The 25,750-nt window shown below is 40.8% G+C and overlaps 1 protein-coding gene across 1 annotated transcript in view; it reads left to right on the top strand.

The window, feature by feature from the left end:
• Positions 1-806: 806 nt before the first annotated feature.
• The window catches only part of LOC306735422 (CD82 antigen-like), a 26,565-nt gene continuing 1,621 nt past the window's right edge, over positions 807-25,750 (top strand). Inside the window, exons 1-8 of the mRNA XM_079216888.1 lie at positions 807-886; positions 13,751-13,823; positions 15,503-15,575; positions 19,980-20,101; positions 21,259-21,333; positions 23,415-23,513; positions 25,122-25,295; positions 25,388-25,471. Of these exons, the coding sequence (XP_079073014.1) occupies positions 13,761-13,823; positions 15,503-15,575; positions 19,980-20,101; positions 21,259-21,333; positions 23,415-23,513; positions 25,122-25,295; positions 25,388-25,471 (690 nt within the window). The 5' untranslated portion in view covers positions 807-886; positions 13,751-13,760. The remainder of the gene's footprint in view (positions 887-13,750; positions 13,824-15,502; positions 15,576-19,979; positions 20,102-21,258; positions 21,334-23,414; positions 23,514-25,121; positions 25,296-25,387; positions 25,472-25,750) is intronic.

Genomic DNA, 25,750 nt, shown 5'->3' with positions numbered 1-25,750 from the left:
GTGAATGTTTTAAAACCATTTAACAGGAATGGTTATTTCCCTATTGTACCTTTTGCAGTGGACTAAACACGTTTTTGTCCAAACTAACATTAAAGTAACAACTTGAAGGAAAAGCAGGGAATCTGAAACAAGGATTTACATAAAAATGTACTTACATCAAACATGTTATACATGTAAATGTTATGTTGTAGAGAAACTAAAGCTTTCATGAATGTAGTGCAGTAAATAAAAAAACAATACTATATTTACGTTCGTATTGGAGGTAGTAAAAGTACCTCAACAGTAGGCTAATTTCAGTTTACTATATATATAATCTTTACTGTATTCCTATCAAATGTATGAGACAAAATTAAATTATTTGACGAAATAATTATTTCGTCAAATAATAATATTAAGTTATTTTGTAAAACCACAAATCCCTACATGCTCAATTTATTTCCCGCTTTTTTTATTTATTAAAGGAAAAACAATCAGGAAATCAACCTCAAATTAAACAACACATATTTTCTCAATGTACACACATATTCTTGAAAGACAACAAAAAAATACAATTAATTAAAAATGTGTTTATTTTGTAAGCACATCTTTGTTTTTGCAGCGTTGTGTGTTTACAGCCCCCTGCTGGTGCGCAGCAGCGCCGCGCAGCCGCAGTAGGGTTTTCGGGGTTAAAGGAGGGACTGTGTGGCGCGTGAGTTCCCATAGCTGCCGCACGGTGGGGACCGGAGGAGACGAGCTGCTGCCCGTCCTGCTGCTTCACTCTGCAGACTCGCTGCTGCTGCTTTGTTGTGTCGAGCCGGAGGTCACGCAGTCCGACCCGCAGTCCGCTCTCCGCGCGCACAGGACCCGCACAGGACCCGCACCTTTACGCAACAAAACACCCCACCACGTAAGTGAACCAGCAGACTTGTTACTTTCTTTGTGAACGGAAGCTCTTCTCTTAATTATATCTGTGAATGTTTTCCCTCTGTGTGAACACGAGGCGTGCGCGAGCTGATCGAGTGATCGGCTTCAGATCGATCATCAGGTTGTTGATTGATCTTTTTGCGGTTAAAGAAAAGAGAAGAAGAAGAAAGATAGTGGGGGCGCATTCTGAAGCAGTTTTCTGACTTTAATTTACCGACTAGTACTGCTGATGTGGCGCCTGTGTGGATGATTTATGTATTTGACAACGAGGAGCCACTTGTTACGTTGTTACTCTGCTACGTTGTTACCTTGTTACTTTGTTTATTGGTTATTTGTTACTCTGCTACCTTGTTACTCGTTACTTTGTTGCTTGTTACTTTGTTGCTTGGTTATTTGTAACTGTTACTCTGCTATCTTGTTACTTTGCTACCTTGTTACTCTGCTGCCTTGTTACTCGTTACTTTGTTACTTTTATCGAGGAGCTTCACGTTTAAATTGGACTGAACATTCCAACTGTTTATTGATGTATAGGCTGCTTTTCTTTCAGTATCAAGTCAATCTGTTCAAGTGGTTGGAGGAAAAATACACACAAACTAATGTCATTAGTTGTCACCTTTTAACTTAATGTTTTGTAAGTCAAACACAACTCAATAGTTTGGTGCAAACTGAAACTGAATCCAAAGTTGATTTGACTTTGACCCCAAACTGGATTGCATACCTTTTACACAGAGCTGTTTGATGTATATCAGTTCTTGCAAACTCATATCTTAAGACATTGACCAAAGGTATGATCTGTATGTAGTTTTTTAGCTTCATAAAAACTATAAAACAAAAGCAGCATCAGCTTGTTTCTCATGGTGGTTACCAGTTCAACCACAGCATAGTATTTCTCTTTATTTTAATTTCAGAGTTTTACAAAGAGGTAAAACAATCCCACACTTCACTAGAAACAAAAGGCAAAGAGGAAAGTCTGGAAAATGAAATGGGTTTTGGTTCCTGTTGTGGGAACGCCTGATTGAAACTATCGTAGGATGTCAGGGAAACTCTCAACTTTATTAAATAACTCTCTGGGAAGCACAACTGCAGTTAAAAAAGCTCAAACAGACAGAAACATGTTTAAACAATCAAATGAAACGGAAGAACATGTGCCGAACAAATAAAAGCTGACTGCAGGGCTCTCGGGCTGTTTTGGGTTTAACTGAGGTGAAGCTGCAACTAACAATTATGTTCTTATATATCTGAGATCGGTTTGTGAAAAATAGCCCAATTCTATTTCCCAGAGGCCAAAGTGACATCTTAAAATGTCTTATTTAATGTTTTGTTTTGTCTGATCAACAGGCCAAAACCCAAAGATGATAAAAGTCCATGAACGGCAGCAAATTTTTCAAACAATTCCTCAAAATGAATCGTCAAAATGTGAATAAAAGAAAAGAATCTGACCAGTAAGACATGCATCAAAACCATTGATATTGGCACCGGTGCGACACGTTCGTCTGTTGTGTAGCCGGAAGCTACCCGACGTCATTTCACGCGTTTCCTCTCAGTGGAATGCTTGTAATACATTATTAGTTCCATGTCTAGGACTTTTATTGTGAAAGGTAGGAACGGAAGAAGTGGACCTGGCCTGAGCTGCCTTTGTCAAGGTTGAAAGGAGTTTTAAAGTTTGTGTCCGTTCCACACGCTGGAACCCTTGGTTTGAGGCTCGTTCAGGGGAAACGTGGCGTCGCTCTTTCTTTGCTTTTGTTTTGAGGTGTTTTTGTCGACCGACAGGAAGTTGGCGTCGCACTGGTTCCTTGACGAAGCCGATTTTACCTTTTGGATTTATCGCTGATAATAAACTCTGTGGTAAAGCAAATGTTTATGATGCCTACACATTGAGTTATGACGAAATTTAAAGTTCTCATTTTAGACGCCATGTAAGAGCTTAAGAATTCAAGAAATAAATGCATGAGGTGCTAATTGTTAGCATTAGCATAGAACGCTCCTGTTGTCTAAAAGGCCTCTAAAGGGACAGAAACACACAAATAAGCAAGAAAAATCCTTGATTTTTCATCTTAAAAAAGTTACTTAAACAAAAAAACATAGATGTGGTTTTGTTTTTTTGCTGTTTTGGAACCGTTTTGTTTTTAGTTTCTTTCGCTGTTGTGACCAGAGGCAATGCGTCTTCGGGTTCTCCGTCCGTCTTATTCTCGTGATCGCCGTATCTCAGGAGACGCCGTCAGCTAATTGCTTTAAAATTTGGCTCAAACGTCAACTTGCACTCGACGTTGAACTGATTTTTAAAATGTTCTGGTTGAAAGTCGCTGTGATTTCACAAAACATAGAGATTTGTGTGAAATTGTTATAATTCGCAAAACTGAATTCTTGAGTTTCGGCCAAAATGTAACGGAATGAAATGTTGAGGTGATGACGTTTTGGACAGGAACTGATGGCCATTATGTCGAGGCTAATGGGGCTAAATAATAAACAATAAATCCCCACACAGGAGAAGCTGGAACCAGCTGGCAAAAAATGACGTAAACCACTAAAAAAATCAAATCAATCTTCCACAAAGTGGAATCCATTAATGGACTGTTAGCTTCTGCCTGACTGGTGAACTATTGGGCCGACATTCGTCAACCAGCCGGCTCTTCGTCTGCCGGGTTATTGACTGGTCGTGGTACCGAGGCAGGTCTGTGGGAATGTGGGTCAGTGTTGCGTCGACATATTGTCGAAAAGTTTTAGATCACCGGATCTTGTTCCGCCGACCCGTGAGGCCGTAAATCAGGCCGGCGGCAGGTCGAGCGGCGTGACCTTAATTACCTTCCCATGCGTCGGGGAGCTGAAGGGGGATCCTGCTGGCAGCTGTTAGTCGGACAGGAATGTGTTCAGAGTCTCCTTCAAGAACGGGTTCCTCTTCATTCTGAGGTCTTTGACGTGATGAGTTCAACCAGACGCCACGCCTGTTTTTAGGCGGTTTTGCTTCATTGTTGGAAAACACCAATATTAACGTTTAAATTATTCTCCTTTTTATAAAATGAGCGCCGCATATCCTCTGAAGTCAGACGTCCCCTCACTGTGAGCTCATAACTGGTTTACCTTGTTCAGGGGAATTGTCCTGAAGGCTGATTCTGGGGTTTAATGAGGTTTGAGTCACTCGAGCTGCTCACATTTCTATATGGTGGAGTTTGTTGTAGTCAGATAAAAGACCTACGGGTCTGAAAGATAAAGCCAATGCTTTGTGTTAAAGCTGCATCCTTTCTCCTGACCACCAGGGGGCGACTCCTCTGGTTGCATAGAAGTCTATGCTTCATGTGTTAAAGCTGCATCCTCTCTTCTGACCACCAGGGGGTGACTCCTCTGGTTGTATAGAAGTCTATGCTTCATGTGTTAAAGCTGCATTATTTCTCCTGACCACCAGGGGGCGACTCCTCTGGTTGTATAGAAGTCTATATAAATGACTCTACTTCTCTCTTGATGTATTCCCTCAGTAAACATTGTAAACATGAGTTTATGTCTCAATCTCTAGTTTCAAGTCTTCTTCTTCAATACAGCATGATGTTCATTTAGTACATTATGGTCATTTAGAGTCAAACGGACCATAAAGTTGGGGATGCTTTAGGGGCGGGGCTACAAGGTGATTGACAGGACACTTCTATGCAACCAGAGGAGTCGGCCCCTGCTGGTCAGTAGATGGAATAAGAGAATACTTAAGGCTTCAAAGCGGCAGTCCATAAATCATTGTGATGTCACGTGACTATATCCACTTCTTGTATTCAGTCTTTGGTATTTGTAAGAATCTGGTGACGCAATAGGTTTAATTACATGGGGGTTACGTGGGAGTCAAGGGTCAAATGGCTAAAGATAGATTAGAACGATGCTACCCAGCAGTCGCGGGATTAAACGACACAAAATGGACCCCGGTCTCAACAAATCAATACATTGTTTTTGAGAATTGCTGCAGTCCCATAAAATATCAATATTTTCTTATTCTGTAGTTTTATTTTGACTAAATCCCATAAACACGGTCCTGCGCCACAAATACTCACCATATACTCCTCCACCAAATGTGGATTAATCTGCTGCTGAAAATAGTCCCGAAACAAATTCCCCCACCTTTTTGTTTAAGAGATACTACAAAAGTCTTAAAAATATAAAATATAAATAGTTGTATCTGTGGTATTTAATTGACACAAATAAAAACCTGCACACTGTTATTATTCATTCAAAGAATATGAAATGTCCCCTTACATTTTTATTCTGTGATAGTAAACATAATATTTAATGTGCTTTTTTCCTCCTGTTTTCTGACATTTTATTGATCCGCTGATTATTATTCCTGATTTATTCTAGAAAGGAATCCAGAGTGATCTATACGGGAAAACATTTTCCCAGCCTGAAGTAAAAGTGAAACAGACAAACACAGCTGTGATGTCCGTCAGGAGGCCGGAGTCTCACTGACCGTGATGAGTTTGAGTGCAAGAGGAAAAACGGAGACTCGTTCTGACTCGGTGGTCGTAGAAACAAAGCAGAGATTTCTGTTTGCACGCTTCACGTCGTGAAAGAGTTTGACTCTGAACAAGCATGAGATAAAGAGCGACTCCCTTTTCCCACACACACACACACACACACACACACACACACACACACACACACACACACACACACACACTGCAGCGTCGTCATGGAAACCTGCTCAGCTTGCTCTCCTTTCTGTTAACTGGGAATAAAGACGACGACTGGGAGGCCCAAACTGGTTTCTCCAGCGCTCGGTGGCGGGGAGCCGCTGTGACTGCACCGCTGTCGGCTTAAAGAGAGACGCTGCAGGTAAATAGGGTTAAATAATAAATAAAACTAATGGATACCTCATCAAACTTTCCCAGTTGATTACCTACAATAACATTTATTTTGTTCTGAGAAATGCATGTTTAAATGGGCAATTTAGGCCGTATCTTAGTTCGATAGGCAAACATTTCCAGAACAGATTAGTCAAAATTCAGGTTAAAAATTCTCATTTCATCTTGTTGACGTATTCGAGTTAAAGCTTTTAACAGAAGGGTTGTTTAGATATTTCTTTATCACTCCATACAAAGTACAGTTATACAGTTAACAGCCATACAATAAATATTTTCTCCATGTTTTTAGTAACACAATCAGGCTGTGAATAATATACAAACAAACCCCTCTGTTAAAACCTTCAGAGTATAGAGAGGAAACCTTGGTGTGACCCTTTGACCAATCGATAAGCAGATTGAGAGAAAAATCTTCCCAAACTATTATGATAATCGATTAATCGGGAAAGTAATTTAAGGTTCCATCTTCTCAAATGAGAAGATTTGTGTTTTTTTTCTTATTTCCTCAACATAAATTGAATACTTTGGTCAGGAAAAAAACAAGAAATCCAAATATGCCAACTGAGAAATCAATAATAATAATATATCTATATGATCAGATCAAGCTTTTTAAATCCAGCGTTTGTCGTCCATGTAGTTTGTATTTTTGTGTCGAGCGTCTTTGAGGCGTCTGAAGCCGACAGACGTATCGGATGTTTCTGAACAACAGAAGTCTCACTGTGAGAATCTTTTTTTTTTTTAAGGGGCGTGTGCTCTGTTTTTTTTTTTTTTATTGTTCAGGGGAAACGTAAAGCCGGAGCGGCCTCGGCGTGGGTCGAGTTTCACCTTTTGTCACAGCGAAAAAAATTGTCCCTGAAAGCTGCTTTTGTTGTCCAGGGAGGGAGTGAAGGAGGGAGAGGATGTGGACGAGGTGTTTATTAATTTATAATATTTCCTGTCAAATACAGCTGCGACTATTAATCTGCGACTATTAAGATAACTGAATAATTGTTTTAGTCATTTTTCAAGAAGGAAATCCGAACATCCGCTTCTCAAATTCGATGACTTGCAGCTTTACTTTTGTCATCAGATTGTAAACTGAATATGTTTTAGGGTTTGGACAAAACAAGATATTTAAATGCATAAATTGGGCTTTTTTCGGGACATTATATGAACCAAACAATAAATTGATTAATCAAGTAAAAAATTGAAGTGAGGGACAAGTTGATCAACAGTACATGTTCTTTCGCTCATCTCTGCTCTCCTGATATGAGATTAAAATGTCCGGCTCCAAATAGATTGTGCTGAAAAGAACAGCGAGGGACGACGACAAAAGAGTTTATTGTTGTTGTTGTTGTTGTTGTTGTTGTCGCCCACGCACGTCCTGCACATTTCTGCATGTGCAAGAGAGTTTGTGAGCAACATGGACGAGACGTCCTGAGCCGAGTTTTCTCTTAGAGATTGAGTTTGTGTCATTAATGAGGCGAAACTATCAAATCAAAACGTCACACTCTCACCAAAATGAGCTGGAAGTGTTTCAATAACGACACTCTTGGAAAGTTCAGACGTTGCTATACTTTCCCAAAGGCCAGGAAGATTAATTCAGACATTCAAAACCCCAAAATATATTATTTTACTCTCATATGCAACAATGAAAAGCAACAAATCATCACAATTTGAGAAGTTATGTGGATTTATGTTCTTGAAAAACGACAATCGTCTCATAGTTTCAGTTTATAAAATGGCAAAAAACACTGAGTGTTTTGTCTAAAACCTCAAGATATTTAATTTCCTGTCTCATGTGAAAGATCAGCAGCAGACGTCACATTTAAGAAGCACGATTGGTATTTTTGTTTGAAAAGATCAAAAGTAGTTGTTAAATAATCAATGAACTAAATTGCAGTTGTGTGATTTCTTGCCAGCTCTGACATTAATGTATTTATATATAACGTATTTATGATTATTTAACATGCTGAAACAATTAGTCAATTAAATGATTATATTCTGATCTTTTTTGATAAATGTATAATCTCAGTGTTTTTCTATAAAGCAAAAATACAGACAATTCACTGCTTCTAGCTTCTCCGGTTGAATATTTGCTGGTTTTATTTGTCTGATACGATTTGGACTATCAGTCAGATAAAAAACAACTTGGACAAATGATAAATAATCAATATTAACAATTATATGTGACATATGAATATTTCTTGTCTATTTTAAAGTTAGACATGTAGCAGAATAGGCTTCTAGTGGAGCCTTTGTTGTTGTGCATCTGGAGATGTAGTTGTGTTGTTTTTTTACACATCTTCTTTGTCAGAAAACAGTGAAGTTGTTGTGACGTGATTCTCTGCCTCGGATTATGAAGTCACTGTAAACACACAGATGAGAAGATGTTTGCCAGAAAGAGAGTTCACGAGGGATTATCTCCGACACCAGGAAGCCGAACTGGAGCGTAACATGAAGCAAAAGCAGCCCATATGAAAACGGGGCTCAGAACAAATGAAACTGAAAGTGGCTTCATGTTTATTTCTGACGGCTTATCTCCTGGTTTCATATCTGCAGCTGCACCAAGGTGTTTTCTCCCTCTCTCCATTTTCTCCCCAACAGAAACCTGATTTAACCACACGGACGTACAACTCTTATGACGTATATTGAAACTAACGGGTTTAAATCCTTAATGAAAATAAATGCTAAATGGAGATGAGGCTGGAAAATATTGCTTATTTCTGGCCATGAAGGGAAGCGTCACCTTTTTCAAATAAAAGAGAAAAAGGACTCTGAAATGCAGCTTTGGAAAGAAACTAAGTTAATTTACTCGAGTACTGCACTTCAGAGAAAATATGTGGTACTTGGAGTTGTTCAGATACTGGTATCAGAAATACTTTTAAAACAACCTGAAATACCGGATCGGGTTCACAGACCCGTACATGTGCAGCTGCACATGTGCAAACAAGCACGACGCACATGTTACTTCCTGGTATTGAGACATTGTGAGCAACAGTGTTTAAACCTGCAGGAGAGCTAGTTAACGTTAGCCGGTAACATATGACGGAGCTAACGGCTAGATTATTACGTTATTGTGACGTGTTCCAATTTAATCTTGTAAAATGTAGTTTTTGGCGAGAAACTTGTATAAATACTGTAGTTTGAAGGAAATATTTTCACAGCAACATCAAATATATTTTATCATTTAACTTTTATTAGCCGATAAATAAAGAACAAGTAGCGAAGTTCTGATACTATTCTTTAAGTATTTCCTCTCGAGGTTACTTTATAGTTCTGTTCCACTACGTCTCAGAGGGCAATACTGTACTTTGCATTGTCGTATTATAAATACAATCAACTAATAATGATGATGTATTAGTATACATTAAACTACCGTGTATATAAAGTAGTTAAAGTGAGCTCCATCGTTACTCGCTGCTAAGTGATGACATTAATGCATCAATAATCATAATTCCATAGTATATATTCTGAAATGTACTTTTAGAACTTGGTACTTTAATTATATTATAATACTTTCATTCTATTTGGTTCCTCCACCACAGAAAAGTGGAACACAAATTGTTTCTCAAACTTTCTTCGAGTAACTTTATTGCTTTTTTATTTTTAGGTATTTATATCTGGAAACATGTGAAGTCAGCTGGAAACATGATAAAGAAGAAAAAAAAGAGAAGCTCTTATCTTTTTAGTTTTACTTTCCTCTCCGAGTGTTGTGGCGTCTCAGACCGATGCCCGCGAGCCGCTGGTGCCTGGTACCGCCAGAGACTTCAGGAGGAGCCGCGTTAGAAATGAAGGGAGGGAGGGAGAGGCGGAGAAGTGGAAGGCTTTGTTTGTTTATGATTACTCCACCAGAGTAGACATGAAGCGGCAGCTGAATGAGGTGGAGGCTTTAGTGCGCTGCGTCAGCTCGGTGGAAGCGTCGGGCCACAGGAAGTCAACCTAGGTTGAGTGCAATTTAACCAAATTCCCCCAAAACTCGATTATTGAGTTTTTTTAGGTTTAAGGAAGGTACTGAAACAGTTTTTTCACTAAAATGCTCACGAGTAGGAGTTAGTCTTTTGTTTTTCCTGGTCTTCCTTCATGCAAAAAATGTATGTAAACACACACATTGATAGTATTAGTACGTGCTGCCTTCTCACCGACACGGATCAATGAGCGTAAGAACCTTCTGTGTTAATGTTTGGTTCTACGGCTCTGAACAGTGAAGCCAATGGTTCACTTCTTAAAGCTGCATTCTCTCTCCTGACCACCAGGGGGCGACTCCTCTGGTTGTATAGACGTCTATGCTTCATGTCGTAAAGCTGCATTCTCTCTACTGACCACCAGGAGGTGACTCCTCTGGTTTTATAGAAGTCTATGCTTCAGGTGTTAAAGCTGCATCCTCTCTTCTGACCACCAGGGGGCGACTCCTCTGGTTGTATAGAAGTCTATGAGAAAATGACCATAAACTCAAGTTTACAATGTTTACTGAGGGAATAAATCAAGTCTTTTTCAACACAGCATGATGTTTATTTTGTAAATGATGGTGCATTTAGAAAGAAATAGACCATGAAGTAGTGTAATTTAGGGCGGGGCTTACTGTGATTGACATTTGGGGAAACTCTCACAAGGTAGTTAAGGTTGGGTAGGTCAAGAGTTGCCGTCTGGGAGAGACGAATACATTTCCACCTTTTCCAACATCTGGCCAGAATGTGCTGTGGATTAAATCCACCTCAAATACGTCTTGGATGCATTTACTCTTTTTTTATTTTTTTTATTGAGACCGGAGAGAGCTTAGCCTCGCTCTGGTGTTGAACTATCCTCTGGATCATCGTGACCCAATTGTGTTTGTCGAGGTCGTCTTCCAACACACTGATAAATGGTGACCTCTGTTGTAACTGGGACTGGTTCCTCTGACCACTGGGTCAGACTGGACTGACGACCCGTCTTCAACGGTCTGTGTGAACTGGGTCAAAGCCTCCGACGGCACTCGACTTGACCCGAAGTGCTTCTGTTTGTGTCCGAGAATCATTTTAACCACTCGTTACGACTTCATCTCTGTTCATGCCTTCTTAACCAGACCCGTGTTGAGAGCTCTCTGCTGGGAATAATTAGCATCGCATGTTTTCTATTTGACTTGTTGCACAATTGTTTGCACAAACGTGAGAGTGTAACGCTGTGAATAGGGCCCTCCCTATGGTTTTATTTTAAAACTTGCCATATTCAACAACTTTCTAGGCTGATTTAATTAATTGAAACATCGTGTAAACATTCCTGAAGCAGGCGTGTTTCTATTCATTCAGCAGCCGCGCCACAAAGGGGCTTCGTGGCACTTCTGAATTTAAGAAAAGCCTTTGTCTCAGGAACTGCATAAATACGTTCATCGTGTTCACAACCTCCAGAATTTAGACCTCTGTGGAAGCCTTAAAGCTGCAGTGATTTAAGGGATAAGTCAATCGAATCCAATTAAAAGACCAAAAACAACAATGAGAATAGCTGGTGAACTAATGCAGCTGGTGAGCTAGCGGCTAACAGGTTAGCTAGCCAAGAACACACAAAAAGGATCTCAGACTTCAGCGGGTGCTAATGGGCTTGTAGCTAAGTGCTAGAGACAGGAAGTCAGAGAGCATTAAGGAGTGAGGTAGACGCCCATACGTCTTTTAGAACCTGTCAATCACAGTAAGCCCCGCCCTGAAGCATACTCTGCTTTATGGTCTGTAGCACATGTAGCATAGACTTCTATACAACCAGAGGAGTCACCCCTTGGTGGTCACTAAAGAGAATGCAGTTTTAAGACTCTTCGGTATCGGCTTCATTCGGCTGAACCGCCTGGGACCACCAACGCGTTTAATGCACCAGTTTCCAATTTGCGTATGGAAAAAAAACTGCTAAGAACTCAAAGAAAACCTTGGCAAAAGTTAATGCATTGTTAAAGTGCAGTGGAAACAGAGTCGCACCCTCTTCTCCTGCTTTGATATGAGGGGTTTCCAACTGGAGGATTGGCGTTAGCCACCGCTCGGCTCGAGGAACCAACTCTTAATATTTGCATAACATGGATGGAAACCAGCTTTTGATTTTTATTTTATTTTCAGGATTTACAAAACATTTGGATGATTTGGACTTTTGTTCTCTTTTTTTCTTTAAAGGGATTTATTGGCCAAAAGGGAAGGAAAAAAACAGAATATTGTCATTCCTTATCCTTTTTGGTTTTAATCCTTTTTCTGTAGTAAAAATCTTTACCCTGGAATTTCCCCCCAAGTTTTATGTTTTTAAAAACGGACCTAAAACGTAAAGTTCTTTCGGGTCCGACCTGTGTACCAGAGGCAGACCTGGTCTTTGCTAAAGCTTCAGCCTGCTTTGTTTAGTCTATAATACCTTCCATCTGGCTTTGCTGCGACCGTTTGCCAGAATGTCTTTCCCCTTACTATTCTTATATTCTCATCCCTCTTGCATATGCTCTTCCCTCCAACATCCCTGAAGGTGCCCCCCCCCCCCCCCCCCCAAACTGGCACAGAGGCAGCCATGTAACAGTAACCCATTTACAGTGATGGGAGTATGGGTTGGATACTCTGTGCTCACGCTACAGGGCTTCACTGCCAGGAGGGCCGCCATATTTCACCCAGATTTTCATAGATTTATTGGACAGTGAGAGGCCATTACTGTACGGGGGAGGGAGGTGAAGACGAGGTTGAAAAACCAGAGAGAGTGATGGTGCATTCATGTCAGGCACGGACATTCTGTAAATATCAGTCACCACACAGACGGGGAAAGGTCACTGACCAGCTGGTGCCGAATACGAGATGGATGCACTTTTTTTACTTCCTCTTTGCATTATTTCTGTGAACAAAAATACCAGCGCCTGCACTCAGCGATGATGATGTACTATTATATATAATATACTGTATTTAGATATTGTTTATTTTTTTATTTTAGGGATGTACCAAACAGTTGGAAACTTCCAAGCTTAATTGATAACAATTACGTTCAAATTCTAAATCAAAATCAAGGCTGTTTCATTCTATTTAAACACTGTATTTTACGCACATTTGCAGATAAAGATAATTCTCCACTAATATTATTAGTATTCTACTTTTTGTAGAATTACATTCCAGTTTCCGACTTGTAAGCCAAACTTTTCCAATAACTAAATGTTCACGTCCAGACATGAACATTTGTTAAACCGATATCACATGTTGTCATCGAACGAAATATTCTGCTTCAATACATATTTGTTGGGGTTTAAGTTTTGCCAAGCGGGCAAAAAAACCTGTTTGCTCTCCAGCTTGTTGCGCACAGGAATTTATTTAGTATTATAACATTAATCTATGTCGGTCAAATTCATTATTTATAATACATATTAATGATAAGCTAAGAAAAATTGTAATTTAACCGTTTTGTTTGACTATATTTTTGATTAAAAAAAGGTCAAAACAAGATGTCAACATCAAGGCACAGTCTAACAAGATGTACATAATACATAAAATAACTGAGGAAATAATTAAGACTTATATGAGAAATACACATTGGAAACTATTGGCTTGGCCTATAAAAAGATTCCCAAAGTAGGTCTGCTTTTTTTGCATGTTCTCATTTGTGTTGTTTATGTTGTATTCTGCTGAAGAGATTGTGAGGCGAGTATTTACGTCGCTTCTAATCTGCAGAATATATTGATTTCCTATCGATACGAACGTCTCTACAGCGGAGACGCAGTCGCTGGTTGAGGACCGGAGGTCACGGAGGGCACGACCTCTCCTTCTGTGCTCACAGATTGAGGTTGTGATTGTACTGTTTTTTGTGAGTGTAATCCTGGAGGATTTGAGCCCCCCACCCCGAGTCCCCGATCGTGATCAGCCTGGCCGGCTTAGCCTCGGAGGTCTGTGCTTCTGTAAGCATCTGTCACCACTTGTTCTCATCACGCGGCTCCCCAAGGCCAACCGGATAAACGATCCTGCTCTGCTCCCGTATAACGCAACCTGCACTCTGTTTTTTATTCAGTATGTACGTGTGAATATTGTATGTATATTTATGAAATATTGTGTGTCTCATGTTTACAGATCCAGCATCATGGGGAAAGGCTGCCTGACAGCGACCAAGTACTTCCTGTTCCTCTTCAACCTCATCTTCTTTGTAAGTATTTTACCCTCGTCAATAAGGATGTGACATGAAAAGGAGGAATGCAGGAGGAGATGTAGAGACGCCGTATAGGAATGCAGGAGGAGATGTAGAGACGCCGTATACAGCTCTTATAGCGACAGCAACCTGTCAATCACCTTGTAGCCCCGCCCTAAAGCATCCCCTGTTTACTAAATGAACATCATGCTGTATTGAAGAAACTAGAGATTGAGACATAAACTCATGTTTACAATGTTTACTGAGGGAATAAATCAAGAGAGAAGTAGAGTCATTTATATAGACTTCTATACAAACAGAGGAGTCACTCCCTGGTGGTCAGGAGAGTGGATGCAGCTTTAACACATGAAGCATAAACTTCTATACAACCAGAGGAGTCGGTAGAGAGAATGCAGCTTTAACACATGAAGCATAGACTTCTATACAACCAGAGGAGTCGGTAGAGAGAATGCAGCTTTAACACATGAAGCATAGACTTCTATACAACCAGAGGAGTCAGTAGAGAGAATGTCGCTTTAACACATGAAGCATATACTTCTATACAACCAGAGTTGCAAAATATTTAAATAAAAATGCAATAATTTATTTTTTTAATCATTTTTTTAAATTCTTTTTCTGCAAATAACCATTATAGATGACTATAGCAAAGTAAAAAGATAACATTTAGAATTGTTGACCGTTTACATTGACTTCAGGACGGTTGAAATTATTATTTTAGGGTTTTGTGGTGAAAAACATTTGTCTGAAGTCTTTCTGACGATTACAAAAATAAATAATTGCAATTGGAGCATCTTTTTCATCAAATGAAAAACTAGTAGAAGTTTCTAAAGACACGGCGTGAGAAGACGAGACGTCGGCCGCTCGTTCATGTTCCCTCTCTGTGTGTCTTAATTATAGCCTGTGGCCCAGTTACCACGGCGATGCTCACTTTCTCGTTTCCTCTTCTCCTGTGTAAATGAAATCTGTGATCTGAGGTTCAGAGCTTCTTGGCGACGGATGAACACAGAGTGTGTGTGTTTGCTTCGTTTTCCTCCGCTGTGCTTTAAGCTCGCTTCTCTCTGAAAGAACCTTTGTTTTCCTATGGTATGCCGCGTTTTAATAGCTTTTTAGACGCGCATAAACGTCTGAATATTCCTTACTTTTCAGCATTGCACTGCTCGTCAATGTCACACATGGCCAAGCAGCCAATCAAATGAAGCAAGAGGCGGGGATTTGATACTTTTCCCCTGACTTCCTCCTTCTCTCTTGATTTATTCCCTCAGTAAACATTGTAAACATGAGTTTATGTCTCAATCTCTAGTTTCAAGTCTTCTTCAATACAGCATGATGTTCATTTAGTAAATTATGGTCATTTAGAGTCAAACAGACCATAAAGCAGGGGACGCTTTAGGGCGGGGAACAAGGTGATTGACAGGTCGTTACCAGACTCCTCCGTATTCCAAATATGGTCACTTCCGGTCCCTGGTTGCAAAATGCCAGCATGGTGTCGACCAAAAGGCCAAATTATCGGCCTCGAAACTTACAAGCGCTGGTTGTCTTCATAAAGTGTGTGTGTGTGTGTGTGTGTGTGTGTGTGTGTGTGTGTGTGTGTGTGTGTGTGTGTGTGTGTGTGTGTGTGTGTGTGTGTGTGTGTGTGTGTGTGTGTGTGTGTGTGTGTGTGTCTCTCTCTCCTCCAGCTGTGCGGTGCCGTCATCATGGGCTTCGGGCTGTGGCTCCTGCTGGACAATCAGAGCTTCATCGTCGTCCTGAGTGAGTTCCTGAGTCAGATTATACGTCATTTTTTTCCTTCCAGTGAAACTGAAGCGACCGGATCGCTCCCGACGCTCGTCGATTAATTTACGAGATTATTATGAATCCCATGGCTGGTCGGGTCATATCTGACTCCAGATCCATAACCGCATTTATGTAGGGCGGAGAATTTGGAGGGCAAAGCTCACTGTGAGCTCACGAAACACGAAATTCATATGACAATTTCACCCAAATGTCTAATAGGATAAAAAAAAAGTGGTGACATTTTGGACTAACATGGATATAATTCTACTTATTCTGCGTTGTTATCAGTGTGGAATGAAACTCCTGCCCTGATTTTTGGTGTGACGACAGCTCGAGTTCAAAGAAAACAAACAGTCAATGGTGTGTTTGTGTCTCTTGAATGTGTTTGAGAGTGGAGAAAAGAAGAGGAAGAAGATAGACGGCAGCCATTCAATTTAAAACATGATACATTTAAAACAAAGTAGACGGAGATGTTTGCAACAGATTTCACTTTCTTTCTCTTTTATTTTGCAAAGAAATGTGTTTTTTTAATGATTTGTTGCGTTTCCATTTAATCGTCAAGCAAATTTGAATCGTACTTTTTTTAAATGTTTAGAAGAAGACATAAAGGTGAATCGGGCGCCTTTCCATCAACTAGTTTGGGTAAAATAAAGCAGGCCGAGTAGTTTCTTCAGAAGTTGCCTTAGAGGCTGAAATGAAGAGTCGAAGAAAGAAAACGCGTCTGAAGTAAAAGTCTGCTCTCTGAAACCAGTTCTCCAGAATCTGTTTGATCTGGTGTTAAAGGCGTAGCGATCCGGTGACACGCGGCGGCTCTGCTGCGTCACGCTTCCTGCTCCATATTCTCGATGCTCGTCTTCTGACTGGCGGTGGACGAGTTTTTAATGTAATTATTGTTTCTGCATTAAAAAGGCGGATTTTGGTTTCTCCAGCTTTGAGCTGCATCACCACTCTGATAACTGACATTCCTTCATCTTGTTTATGAGTCACAACGACCCGATGAAGGCCAACGCGGTGACGGCGTCGCCTTGAATGAGTTGAGGTCTGTGTGTTGTCACCGTGTTGAGACTGAAACACAAGCGGTCTTTAAAAAAAGAAATTCCTTCAGGCAACAAATCTCTCTGTCTCTGTCTCTCTCTTTCTCTCCTTCGCTCTGTGTGCCTCTCTCTTCTCTCTATTAAAAAAAAGCAAAATCAATTGACAGATAGTAAAATACGCTTAATTGTTGAGAGAGTTTTTGGAAGGCTGAAGAAGTATTCAGGTCCTTTACTTGGGTACAAGTACTAATACAAAACTGATAAAAAAAATACTCTGTCACAAGTAAAAGTCCAAGTACCTCAGATTTGTACTTTAAAGTTACTACAAGGAACTTTAGTTTAGTGTGGACTCTGGCGGTCCCTGTGGACAGAAGTGGTATTGTTTCTGAGCACCAGGGTCCCTTTAGAGAGGACCAGGACTAGACTGAGGTCTAGAGAGGACCAGGATTACACTGAGGTCTATAGAGGACCAGGACTAGACTGAGGTCTATAGAGGACCAGGACTAGACTGAGGTCTATAGAGGACCAGGACTAGACTGAGGTCTATAGAGGACCAGGACTACACTGAGGTCTATAGAGGACCAGGACTACACTGAGGTCTATAGAGGACCAGGACTAGGCTGAGGTCTAGAGAGGACCAGGACTAGGCTGAGTCTCTCTCATAACTAATTAAAAGTTCCTTCCATGTAAATGTACGTAGTTACTTTCCACCATTGTTGGTATTTATGTATTTCAAAGTCCAAGCTAGCTGTTTCCCACAGCTTCCAGTCTTTATGCTAAGCTAGGCTATGCTAACCACCCACACAGACGCCAACTCTGTTCTGAACGACAATTTCTCTAAATATCTTTGAACTTTTTTAAATAAAGAGATGTATCAGCGAGGGAGAAACAGAATAAAATGACGACCACTGTGAGCGACACAGAAAGGCTTCGAGGCGACTGAAGACGTGTTGATGCAGAACCATAGAGACGGACATTGAGCGTGTGTGCGCGCGTGTGTGTGTGTGTGTGTGTGTGTGTGTGTGTGTGTGTGTGTGTGTGTGTGTGTGTGTGTGTGTGTGTGTGTGTGTGTGTGTGTGTGTGTGTGTGTGTGTGCAGCCAGCGTCACTGAGGACATTTGTCCCTCGCCCGCGGCCGCGCTGCAGGTGTTCTCCCCTCAGACACTGGGCTCTTTCTGCTCCGTCCAGCATCAGCATGCATCACATCAGCCCAGTGCGCTCACCGCCTTACTCATCACCACACACACACACACACACACACACACACACACACACATGCACTACATCACCGGTCTGTCCGAGCCGCGGCGGACGCACAGCGTGAGTCCGAGGACTTCATGGAGGACGGGCATGCGGTCATGTGACCAGCGGGTTAAAGTGCAGGGGACAGTTCAGCTCTGTCTGCTCATCAATGAGACGTATTGACGCTCAATGTGCCGTCACCGGCGATCCCAGAGGGTTTGGAGGGAGAATCGACGAGCTGCTGGTGCTGCTGAAACCTGATTGTACAAAAGACGCCGCTGAGTCAGAGCCAGACGTCGTCTGATTTCATCCCGTAGAGCCGGACAGACATCACACGGGCCGTAAAGAAAACCTCCAACGCGTCCCATAATCTGTCACGAAGCACATTTACTTCAGTACTTTATACTTATTTTACTCCACTTAATTTATTCTGAAGATTAAAGTTACTTTAGAGATTGATATTATTGATACAAAATAATGGATTTGTGGTGTTTGGGTTGCATTACCAAGTAGGAAAGAGTGCAAATACAATATTATCACTAAGGTGCAAAGACCAAAAGTACACAACACTATGTGTAAGTTCAATGTGCAGCCAATTTGAGAGTCTTTGTCTCGTATCATGTGGTTGTATATCTTAAAAGTGTTAAATATCTGCAGAGGAGTAAGTACAATATTTACTTGGTTGAATGTTCTTTACAACATGAACAAATATATTTTCCCATCTTTTCAATCTGCAATCTCCAATTAAATGTTGAATTTGCTCAAGAAATCTAATTCTGAAAGTAACTGCAAGTCCACTCTAAAACACACACACACACACACACACACACACACACACACACCTAGCCTAATTTCCCCTCATAAACTCCTCGTTTCTCTTCGTCTTGGAGACGCGTTCCCTGGTTCCCTGGTTCCCTGATCCCCTGATCCCTCGGGGGCATCCCATGATTCCTTGAGGCCGTGGGGAACTCGGTCAGTCCATAAAACTGTGACATCACCACGCTGCTCACAACAATCTTTCTGTGTGACTGAACGTTCACCACAGCTGTGTCTGGTTCTGTGTTTCTGTCCCGGGGAACAAAAGAAGCGGTCTCTGGTTATGATGAGTCATCGTCCACGAGGAGAACTCCCTGGATCCCCGCCAGGGCTCTGAATCGTGGCCGCGGTCTTATTTTAGCTCCCTGCGTTACGTTGGACCCTGATCCCTCACAAGTAGAGCGCTGCAGCCGCACATTCGCTTCTAATTTCACTTTTTGTTTTGGGACGATCACACATGCTGCTGAACGACTCTCAGACTTTCAGTCTCAGAGTTTAGAGACGATTGAAATCTATAAAATGCATTTTACAAACACTGTTCTCGTCTTTCACTTGATTGTGACGATAAAGTATGAAATTGATTTGTCGGAATTTGTGTTTTTATTGCACAATTAATTAGGATGAAAATGTGTATTTTGACGTGACACACAGAAGCCTTTTGTTCGACAGCGTTGAAGTGCGCACTTCTTTGTGTCCAGACTCTGAGGTTTTCCCATGTCAGTACTGAGGCAACAATTTATTTCTTGTTGATTAATCTGCCCATTGCTTTCTTGATAATAATAGATATAGGCGAACCTGAAACCTTTTCATCTTCTGTGTGTCATCTTCATTTACTCTTAACCAGTAACATATATACTGGTATTTACACTTCTGAACAACATCTCACATGTGTACCTTTTTTATTATAACACCATTATTCAAATAGCCCTAGTGGTTGCAGAGATGCACCCTTTTTAGTTTGGGGATGACATTTTCGAGCAGAGTCCTAAAACTAGTTTGGTGTTCAAAGTGACTCTGGTGCTCGGGAACACTACCAACTCCGTCCACAGGGGCCGCCAAAACCAACCCGAAATAAAACTCCTCTTTTGATTTTGTGTTTCTCTTTTTCTCATATTTGGACACTTTTCGCAGTCGATTCTTGAGACACTACAGCAGGATAACTGTGCACACACACAGTGGGCGGAGCTTCATCTTTTTATATGTAATAACGTTGTTAATACATTGTGATTGTGTGACTTGAGAAAGCACAACTAGGCCTCTCATTGGTCTTGGTTTCTCTCTCCGTACAGATAACTCCACGGCTGTAAAGGTGGCGTGCTACGTCCTGATCGCCGTCGGGGCTTTCTCCATGCTCATGGGCTTCCTCGGCTGCTTGGGGGCCATTTATGAGATCCGCTGTCTGCTCGGCCTGGTGAGTGACCGTTAGTGTGTCTGTGACGTTGAGCCTGATCCTTTAAACATGAGGATGAATAATGCAGCTGTGAGTGAAGGATTTGCTGCGGACATATAATAGTTGGACTGCAGAGGACCAACAACAGCTTTTTTCATTATGTTTACCACTGAAGAAACATACAGGAACCCTCTTCCACGTTTATTCAGGATAGCAGTGCCTTTCTGTCCGGCTTATGTTATTTTAGGGCATGCTCCAAATTTCCTTAAAAATGTAAAAGTAGCATTTAAAAGTTTTCTTAAGTTTGTTAAGTTTGAAGTTTGTTTCAGTATTTAAGGACAGAAACTAAACCCCTTCTAATCCCTACCTCCCTACCTTTATTTCTTATTCTATTGTTGGTCATTAATGGTTTAAATGTATGTTATTATTTATTTGTGCACATTACAGTCCTGTCTATTCTTTACCTTTTTTTTTATATATATATCTGTCCAGCGTTGCTGTATTGGCCCCGAGCTTTAATCTCTATTTCTGTGTAAGAACATCGAGAGAAATGCAAAAAACATGAGATAATAAAACTAATTAAGAGGACTAAGAGGTTTTGTTTGTTAGCATGTTTATCTGCAGGTTTCTATTAAAGAACAACCGGCCTGATGGTCAATACAAGGAGCGTTATTGATCACGTCTCGGCCTTGACTCTGGTTTGCTCTCTGAGTGCCGTCCTCCTATTGATTGTTGTCGTCATAAAACCCAAACACACGACGTGTCCGTCCTCCTCTCGGTACTTTCTGTGGTTCTCAGCTCGGAGCCCATTGGCTCCTCTTGAAGACGCACATCTTTAAAGACATGTCGCAACTAGAGGGTCGATGGATCTGCTCCAAAATATAATCCAGTGACTCTTCCTTCGCCCACGATGCACCAATTCTCCAAATTCCAGAGAGTCGGACCAGTAGTTCTTCTGATAACCTGCTGACAAACTGAAAATACAGAAAGAGGTAAACAGAAAGTGGTCAGTGTAGTTTGTATCAAACCAACAGGAGGAAACGGGGCATTTGTTGGGACCGCTTTCAGCAAACCTCGTCTGTGGATTCCCTGTTTGGTTTATTCAAGATATTTATCCTCAACTGCTTTAACTGGGATCCTGCTGCTGCATGTCTCTCACCTGTCTCCCCTCTGCTCAGTACTTCACCTGCCTGCTGCTGATCCTCATCGCTCAGGTGGCAGCCGGCTCGATCATCTACTTCCAGAAGGACGTGGTGAGTGACGTCACTTCCTCTTCGTTTGTTGTGTCTCAGGTGACTCTCTCAGAAGGAATGCTGCAGCACTCCCGTTAGTAACACGGCCTGTGGCCACGCCCACGATGTGTCACAACGGGCACAAATATGCGCTGCGACGTAAATGCTATGATTGGAAAACTAATTAAAATTGAAAAAAAAACTCCAACGGGGGTCAAAAGAAGTCGACAGCGTTTAGTGTTGCGTCGCCCTCTGCTGCAGAGGAACGGAAGGAGTGGGAATTAAGTTTATTATCTTTCCAATGTGTGTTTTGTCGTTTATAAAACCTTGTTTTTTTTGGGAACCGTCCAAAATGTCATTTGTGTTTATCGGCAGAGATTTATTTATTTCGGAGACTCGGTTCACTAAACAAGAACAGCGTTCTTTTACATTGCTGCCGCTATTTATCTCCTTTTACGTCCAAGATTTATGATTATTTACACGTCGAGTAAATCATTTACATATATTTAGTATTTTATTCAAATTTCTTCTGAAGGCGTCCGGTACGTTCTGTCATTACAGAAAACTAATCGGTGAAGTGTTTTTTTTGGGGGGTGAAAGTATGAGTTCACAGTTTAAAAAACAATAAATAATAACACTAACAATATGTAACACATCCAACTATTTATTTTTTAAAGAGATTGAGATGCAACCAAACTTTGCTGCTCTTGATGTTTCTACAGCAGGACGAGCGTCGTGAATCATTTTGGTTTCATTTTGCTGAAAAGAAGAACAAAGATGGCGGATCTGCTTCATGTGCTTCTGGAGGAGGAACCGGCTTCTTTTGACTTTAAGTGCAGAGTTGCAGCTCCTGCACGCGTTTACATTCGGGTCAAATGAAGCTTTACGTGTTTATACGGACGCTCCAGTAATTAAATGCTAAACATCAGCGAGTCCCCGAGTCGCGGCTTTATGCAGCGTTCATGTCACATGACTTGCTGTGACGAGCGGTTTCCATCCTGTAAATATAAGTTACGTCAACAACGTGTTATAGTTCAGACTGAAAGCTTTGAGAATAACACAACGCCTGTACATGTAAACAGACCGACGCTGACGGTAAATAAACCCCAATTTAATAGATTTAGGGTTGTGTAAATGCGAACACATTACATTTGAAAAAGTTGATCATTCTCATTATTAATAAATCTGTGGATTATGTTTTGGGAACTGTAGAAATAAACCATCACCGTTTCACAGCCCACGACCCAAATACATTTAGTTTACTTCCAAAGACAAAAAACTAATAAATATTCACCTTTTTTGAGAGTTTTTAGCTTAAAAAATGGAATACATTCTGGTTTCCTAGAGTTTTGAGTGTGGAGTGCTTTATGAAAATAAAATAAACATGTATTAATACATTATAATTATTGTATTGAATCAATAATAAAATGAAGATAGAATAGATATAAAAATCGATTTTCTTTTTTTAAATGAAACAAATATAGTATGTATGTATGTATGTATGTATTATAAATGGTTAATAATTACAACAACAAAATGAGTGTCATTTAGTTTCAATGATGAGACTCAAAGGATTTATGGGAAATGTGACCAAAAACTGAGAGACTGCCTCCAGCTGGACGGACACACACACACACACACACACACACACACTCCTACACACACACAGTGATGATGATGTGCACTCTTATGATGAAGAGTGCAGGAAAACCTCCGGCTTGCAGCGCTGTTTGAGTTGGTCCTCGTGGATCCAGACGTCCAGATGCACAAGTCATCCGAAAAAAGGATGAAATGCTCCAAAAAAAGGAGGACTCCAGTTCTGCAGATCTGTTTATTGTAGCTGAACATTTGTTGGAAACTCTCAGACTTCTTTTCAGCCGCCGTGCGTTTCTGCCAAATAGTGGTTCAAGGAAAAAAATCTTTATTAGGAGTACTTTCTTTTTTTCCAGTGCGTGTTCACTGGAGACCTCGAGTGTCTCAACATTCTTGGTGAAAAGTTTTTTGCAACAATTACTCTCAGAAATCCTGCGTTTGGGTCTCCGGTGATTTCCTCAGTTCATTTGTTTAAAGGCGCTGCTACATTAAACTCCTTTGTTTCTCAGTTAAACGAAGAGATGTCCAAGATCATCGCCAAGGTGCTGGACGACTACCCCGGCAACAACTCCACCACGGAGCAGGCCTGGGACTTCATCCAGAGGAACGTGAGTCCTGCTCTTTATGGAAGAAGATATCAGTCCATACTGAACACTTTGCTTTACACAATCTCATCCTCCTGGGGATGATTTATGCATGAAAACTGAGCATCATCACTCGAGAGGGAGGCTGGGGTTTGGTCGTATGAATGTGAATCACAGCCGTGCTGATGTTTAAGTAAAGTTTATTTCTATTACACTTTTCACTGACAAAGGTCATGAAGTGATGTACAGGAGTAGAACGAACATGCATTAACACAACGTGACCAACACAGGTCAGAAAGTACAATAAAATACACAATAATAGAAAGTACAATAAGATAAAAAAAAATAGAAAGCACGTTAAAATACACAATAATAGAAAGCGAGTTAAAATACACGACAATAGAAAGCGAGTTAAAATACACAATAATAGAAAGCGAGTTAAAATACACAATAATTGAAAGCACGTTAAATTACACGATAATAGAAAGCACGTTAAAATACACGACAATAGAAAGCACGTTAAAATACACGACAATAGAAAGCGAGTTAAAATACACGACAATAGAAAGCGAGTTAAAATACACAATAATAGAAAGCGAGTTAAAATACACAATAATAGAAAGCGAGTTAAAATACACAATAATAGAAAGCAAGTTAAAATACACAATAATAGAAAGCAAGTTAAAATACACAATAATAGAAAGCACGTTAAAATACACAATAATAGAAAGCACGTTAAAATACACATTAATAGAAAGCACGTTAAAATACACAATAATAGAAAGCACGTTAAAATACACATTAATAGAAAGCACGTTAAAATACACATTAATAGAAAGCACGTTAAAATACACGGCAATAGAAAGCGAGTTAAAATACACGGCAATAGAAAGCGAGTTAAAATACACGGCAATAGAAAGCGAGTTAAAATACACGGCAATAGAAAGCGAGTTAAAATACACGGCAATAGAAAGCGAGTTAAAATACACGGCAATAGAAAGCGAGTTAAAATACACGGCAATAGAAAGCGAGTTAAAATACACGGCAATAGAAAGCGAGTTAAAATACACGGCAATAGAAAGCGAGTTAAAATACACGGCAATAGAAAGCGAGTTAAAATACACGGCAATAGAAAGCGAGTTAAAATACACGGCAATAGAAAGCGAGTTAAAATACACGGCAATAGAAAGCGAGTTAAAATACACGGCAATAGAAAGAAAGTTAAAATACACAATAGAAAGAAAGTTAAAATACACAACAATAGAAAGCAAGTTAAAATACACAACAATAGAAAGAAAGTTAAAATACACAACAATAGAAAGCGAGTTAAAATACACAATAAAAGCAATAAAGAGAATAAATACATGTTTTAATTAATTTAGTTCGACAAACCGTGTGTTGCTGCTTTCGCTCAAACTGCATCTATTTATTATTTATTTATTCGTCAACAGTGAGACGCAACAAAATATTATGATTTTGCAAAACATCTTTCCTGCTCGCTGCTTCTTGTCGGGCGACATAATAAAGAATGAAACCCATCCGTAACCATGGTTTAGGGTGACTTGGTGCCTCATTTCTACCACTGTGTGTGTGTGTGTGTGTGTGTGTGTGTGTGTGTGTGTGTGTGCGTAGATGAAGTGCTGCGGCTGGACTGGCCGTCTGGACTGGAACGGCAACCAGGTGATCGTCAACAGCTCCCAGCTGCTGTTCCCCTGCTCCTGCCAGAACGTCTCGCTGGCCGCCGGAAACTTCTCCGACAGCGGCTTCTGCGAGGCTCCGACCGCCGACTGGCCGGTCTACGACGCGGTACGCCTCACCGTTTACCTGTCTGTCTGTCTGTCTGTCCGTCTGTTCCTTCCTTCGTCCCTCTGACGTGTCTCTGGGTGCATCTTCCTCAGGGTTGCTCCTCCAGCGTGGAGAGCTGGCTCCTCACCAACATCGGGGTGGTGCTGGGCATCTGCCTCGGCGTGGCTCTGATTGAGGTAAACAACCCTGTGTCAACATGTTGTTGTTTGTTTTTAAGTTGCACTCGGGGGCGCGAGCGTTTAGGCTGCTATGAAAACTGTCCTTTGACCAAAATTACATATTTTTTGCTTACTAAACATGGAGAAGCAGCGGTTAGTTTTTCTGGCCCACATATCTGGAACTAAGTCCCTGAAAGCTGCAGGTCTGAGACCCTGCAGACCTTGAGAGATCCTTAGAGACCCTGAGAGACTTTGAGAGACCCTCAGAGACCTTGAGAGACATTGAGAGACCCTCAG

This window comes from Taurulus bubalis, assembly GCF_910589615.1.
Source record: "Taurulus bubalis genome assembly, chromosome: 4".
Classification (NCBI taxonomy): Eukaryota; Metazoa; Chordata; class Actinopteri; order Perciformes; family Cottidae; genus Taurulus; species Taurulus bubalis.
The sequence above is the reverse complement of the archived record's forward strand: the minus strand, read 5'-3'. Positions and strand labels throughout refer to the sequence as shown.